At 40.2% G+C, this 4,745-nt stretch overlaps 1 protein-coding gene across 1 annotated transcript in view; it reads right to left on the bottom strand.

Moving 5' to 3' along the window:
* The window catches only part of LOC104983225 (phosphate-regulating neutral endopeptidase), a gene marked incomplete at both ends in the record, with an annotated part of 19,433 nt that extends 15,702 nt beyond the window's left edge, over nt 1–3,731 (bottom strand). Inside the window, 2 exons of the mRNA XM_010832675.1 lie at nt 2,371–2,597; nt 3,645–3,731. Coding sequence (XP_010830977.1) covers nt 2,371–2,597; nt 3,645–3,731 — 314 coding nt within the window. The remainder of the gene's footprint in view (nt 1–2,370; nt 2,598–3,644) is intronic.
* Nucleotides 3,732–4,745: the final 1,014 nt, after the last annotated feature.

Below are 4,745 nucleotides of genomic sequence, written 5' to 3'. Positions count from 1 at the left end.
AAGTAATTATCCTCTAATTAAAAAAATAAAATACATATTTTAAAAAACACCACTTAATGTATTTGCACAATATAGGATATCACAATAATTCTGAAATTAAAACAAAAGTCTGGTTTTTTTAGGCCACATGGAATGTGAGATCCTAGTTTCCTAGCCAGGTAAACAGGTAAACTCCATACACTGGGAGCAGGGAGTCTTAACCACTGGACTGCCAGGGAAGTTACCAAGAATGACAGTCTTAAAACATGGTTTGTTGGTTGGTTTGTTTTAAGTGAGTAATCTGTCAACATGGGACAGCGGTCAATTGGGCCATCAGCATCATCATAGAGCACTGAAGAGCATGTCTTATGCTGAGAGCATTAGAATATTCTCAGCACCTTGCTGTTGTTCCATCACCCAACACAAAAATCCAGCTGTCTCTGTAGCTTAAAATTGCCTGTTGAAGAGATGGGAATTCTTTCAATGACTAAAGATTTTTTATTGAGGCAGCCATTGTCTAAATTAAAGATGGACAAACTACAGTCTGCAGGCCAGCCCACCATACAGCCATCTTCATTTATGTACATCCTGTCTATAGCTGCTTTACCACATATAACAGCAGAGGAGAACAGTTGAAACAGAGATCATTATAGCCCACACAGCCTAAAATATTTCCTATCTGATCCTTTACAGAAAAAAAGTTTGCCAGTCCCTTGGTATTACTAAAAAAATAAACTCCAGTATATAGATTTTTTAAAGTTAACTTATATCAGGAGAGAATAATATATCCTAAAATTTTTATATTTATATGATTTAGATATCAATGTACCAAATTGAACTATCATATGACCCAGCAATCCTACTCCTGGTCATATACCCAGAAAAAAAACATAATTCAAAAAGACACATGCACCCCAGTGTTCATTTCAGCACTATTTACAACAGCCAGGACATGGAAGCAACCTAAATGTCCATCAACAGAGGAATGGATCAAGAAGCTATGGTACATATATCAATGGAATATTACTCAGCCATAAAAGGAATGAAATAGTGCTATTTGCAGAGATGTGGATGGACCTAGACTGTCATACAGGGTGAAGTCAGAAAAACAAATGTCATATATTAAAGCACATACATGAAATCTAGAAAAATGGTATCTTATTTGTAAAGCAGAAATAGAGGCACAGATGTAGAGAACAAACATAATAGGGAAAGGAGGGAGGGTGGGGTGAACTGGGAGATTGGGATTGACATACATCCACTATTATGTAAAAAAATAGGTAACCGATGAGAACCTTGGAGAAGGAAATGGCAACCTACTCCAGTGTTCTTGTTTGAGAATTCCCATGGACAGAGGAACCTGGATTACAGTCCACGGGGCTACAAAGAGTCGGACACAACTGAGCAAGCACGAACAAATGAGAACCTACTGCATAGCACAGAGAACTCTACTCAGTGCTCTGTGCTGATCTAAATGGGAAGAAATCTAGAAAACGGGATATACGCACACATACGACTGACTCACTTTGCTGTACAGCAGAAACTGACCCAGCAATGTAAAACAACTCTACTCCAATAAAGAGTATCGCTATATCATTAATATTTTCTGATTTAACAAAGAACAGAATGGGGGAGAAAATTGATGGTTCAACAAAATTTTCATTACTAAAGGAATTGTAGAAGCAAAAAAACAAAAAACGGAATCAAAAGACAAAACAATTTAAGAAGTGCTGTTTGCATTCTTGCTAAGTTCTCTGACTGATGAATCTTCTGCTGTTGGCAGTTTTCTGATGACTTCCTGACTTTGCAGCATGACTTTCCAGTGCCATACTCCACACCTCAGGGTATGTCCTTGTGGCCCATTCCTTTATGGAAGAGATGCTTACTCTCCCAACAGAAAATGCAACCAAGCACTTAGAACAAGTTTTGCCTTATCCTCTGAAAGGAAAGACAAAAGATTCAAGACTGAACTTGCCAATGAAATTTGGGGCATGTACACAAGATCTTAGTGAAAGGAAAACAAGGAACCAGAGCATGTATTCACTCCTTTGTCAGAGGAATGAGGGGAGGGGAAGAGCAGAGTTCAGAAAGTCTCAGCCCATCTCTCCCCACTAGAATTAAGGGGTCCCACACATGCTCAGGGTAGATATTTAATGGCCAGATCACAGATCACTTGAAACCCACTCACTGGCTTCTTGAAAGGCTGACATAACCAGTTTGTTCATGATTTACAATCTGCAAATCAGGCAAAGAATAGTCTAGATCTTAAGATTTAGCAGAATTTTCAACTTTGTCATTTCACTAAGGTGGTATGAGTCTTTTTCCCTGGGAAGGCAACCCAAAAGGCTAACCTTGGATTGAACAAGCATGATGAATGAGTCCTCACTGTACCTTCAAGATGTGTTCGTTGGACATCTTGTCATCAGAGGACACATATAAACGGATGAACACAGAATTGCTGTATTGGCCACGAAACGTTGCAAGGGTCTGCAGAAGGCTGAACTTTCTCTCTGACCAGACCCCTTCAGGACCAATATTGGATTCGAGCACAGGCCAGCGGAAAGGTGAGTGCCGCAGGATATGTAGTAGTGGCTTGGCATCCGCTTTTTCGATGGCTTCTGAAAGGGAGTAAGTAGGAAGGGAGACTTAGATTTGCAAACTGGATCACCAAACTAGGAAGCACATATATCTTCTCAAGAGAAAATTCCAGTAGGGCCCCAACCTAATTTTTTAGGGAGAGGTACAGTGTGTTGCCCATAACCACAGAGATAGAACTACCTATGACTCCCACTTCAGTGTGACTGTCTAAGCCTGATGTTCTTGCCAGGAGAGCTAACGGGGAACCTGCCTGATATTCCCAACAGTGGAAGGTGTGCTTACTATATCGACCAGAGCCAATAAGCAATTAAGCTGAGAACACTCTGCAAGACTGAGGGACAACCCTAACTAAAGGAAACTGCTCAATAAGACTAATCACTCCCCAGTAAAAATGAATTATTGCTTCACACACTTTCATTATCTTTTACTGCCCTCTTCCAGGTCACCAAACAACATCCCAAAACCTAAACAAGTTAATACATTTCCCAGAGGCACTCACCTCTTTCTGCAATAGCCTTGAGAAAGAGGACCAGGTAGAGTGTCCAGTGTCTCTTTTCATTCCAATCAGACCCAAGATGCCGAGACAGGCCTAAGGTCCCCAACAAACATGCCTGTCAAGCTGATGGAGAAGCAGAAGGAGCCTGGCCTGCCTGGAAATCTGGATTTCTCTAGGCTCCAGGAGGTTCCAAAGAACACAGTAACACTCCCAAGTGCCCTCCCTCATAGGCTCCTTCTCAAACCAGATCTAGCCTCCAGATTCAGCTTTCTCTACCACATGCAGTACAGTTTGCCCTTCTGACCATACCCATGTCTCACAGACTAACTGATACCCAAAGAGTCTAAGCCATCCATAGGAATAAAATTTTCCTAGTTGATCCATCAAGCTAGCAACAGACCATTAAGACAGGGGTAGTCAAAACCCAGCCTTGGAAAAGAGCTCCTTTCTTTAAGCAACATTCTTAGTAGAATTCTTAGTAGTTCTCTTTCTCCTTAAACAATATCTTTAAACATTAATAGAGCTCTGGAAAATAAGGGTGATAAGTTATTTTATTTTCTTTATTACTCACTCTCATTCATGCAAGATGAATAAAGGATTTTGGCTTTCTGTATTGCTTCAGTGTCCCGTCTTCTACTGATTGATTTCTCCAAAAGTGCTAGGAAGGTTAAAAAAGGATTCATTAGTATCCATCCACAGGTGATGCTGAGTTAGAGGTCATTTGATAATCACAGTGCCAGCCTCCAGAAAATTAAATGTAAAGACAGACAACCCTGGAAAAGATAAATCTATAAAAGATATGCAGACAGCAGAAACGATTCCAAGTTGCTGGAGATTCAAATAAAAAATAGTTAACATTCTCTTCTCCAGGGTTCTCCCACTTCCAACTGAGACTTGACCTTCTACGGGGGTTAATGTTTTCTGCCACCTACACACACACACACACACACACACACACCCCAAACAGAATTCATTTTTTCAAGAACCAAAAATAACTGAATTCTATTCCCTGTTTCTGCACTGAGTAATATTCTCAACAGAGGCAATTTCATCAGGGTCAGTTTCTTAAGATTTCTTCACAGTCCAGCCTCTCGGGGAGGTCATCTGGAAGAAATTTCTCATTAGAAGTTTTATTCAATGTTGCCTATACATGCTGTGGCCCTGGTAGATGTTGTTTAGACAGGAAATGGAGAAGCAAGAATGGAAATTGCCCCTACCCAAATCGCCTGAAAACCTGTCCATTTACACATTCAAAGTCCTGGCCATTTAAAATGAGGCCATGTATACAAAATGGTTGCCAGCATGGACGCAAGCCCACCTGGAAAAGGATTTTCTATCTATAAAATCACTGATGTTATTGTTTGAAGGTAGAAAATGACAGCTGTCACTATTTCTTTAAATAAGGAAATAGGAAAGCTAAAGACTCAATAAAAACTACCCTGCCCACAAAATAACACCTTGGATGTATTTAAGAATATCAGTTTACCAACAAGAAGCCAAGACAAAGAATTCCCACACAGCACCATGGCACTGCCTACACAGAGCTATGTCAAATTGCAATTGTCAGGGCATTTGGCATTTATTTCTGAAACAACTTAGCAGCCTCCAAATGATACAACAGATGCTCCTACAGTATTTTGAATAGCTTCAAGATACAACATACAGAGCTAAT

This window comes from Bison bison, unplaced genomic scaffold, assembly GCF_000754665.1.
Source record: "Bison bison bison isolate TAMUID 2011002044 unplaced genomic scaffold, Bison_UMD1.0 scf7180017834017, whole genome shotgun sequence".
Classification (NCBI taxonomy): Eukaryota; Metazoa; Chordata; class Mammalia; order Artiodactyla; family Bovidae; genus Bison; species Bison bison.
Note: the sequence above shows the minus strand (reverse complement) of the source record. Positions and strands in the feature narration are given on the sequence as shown.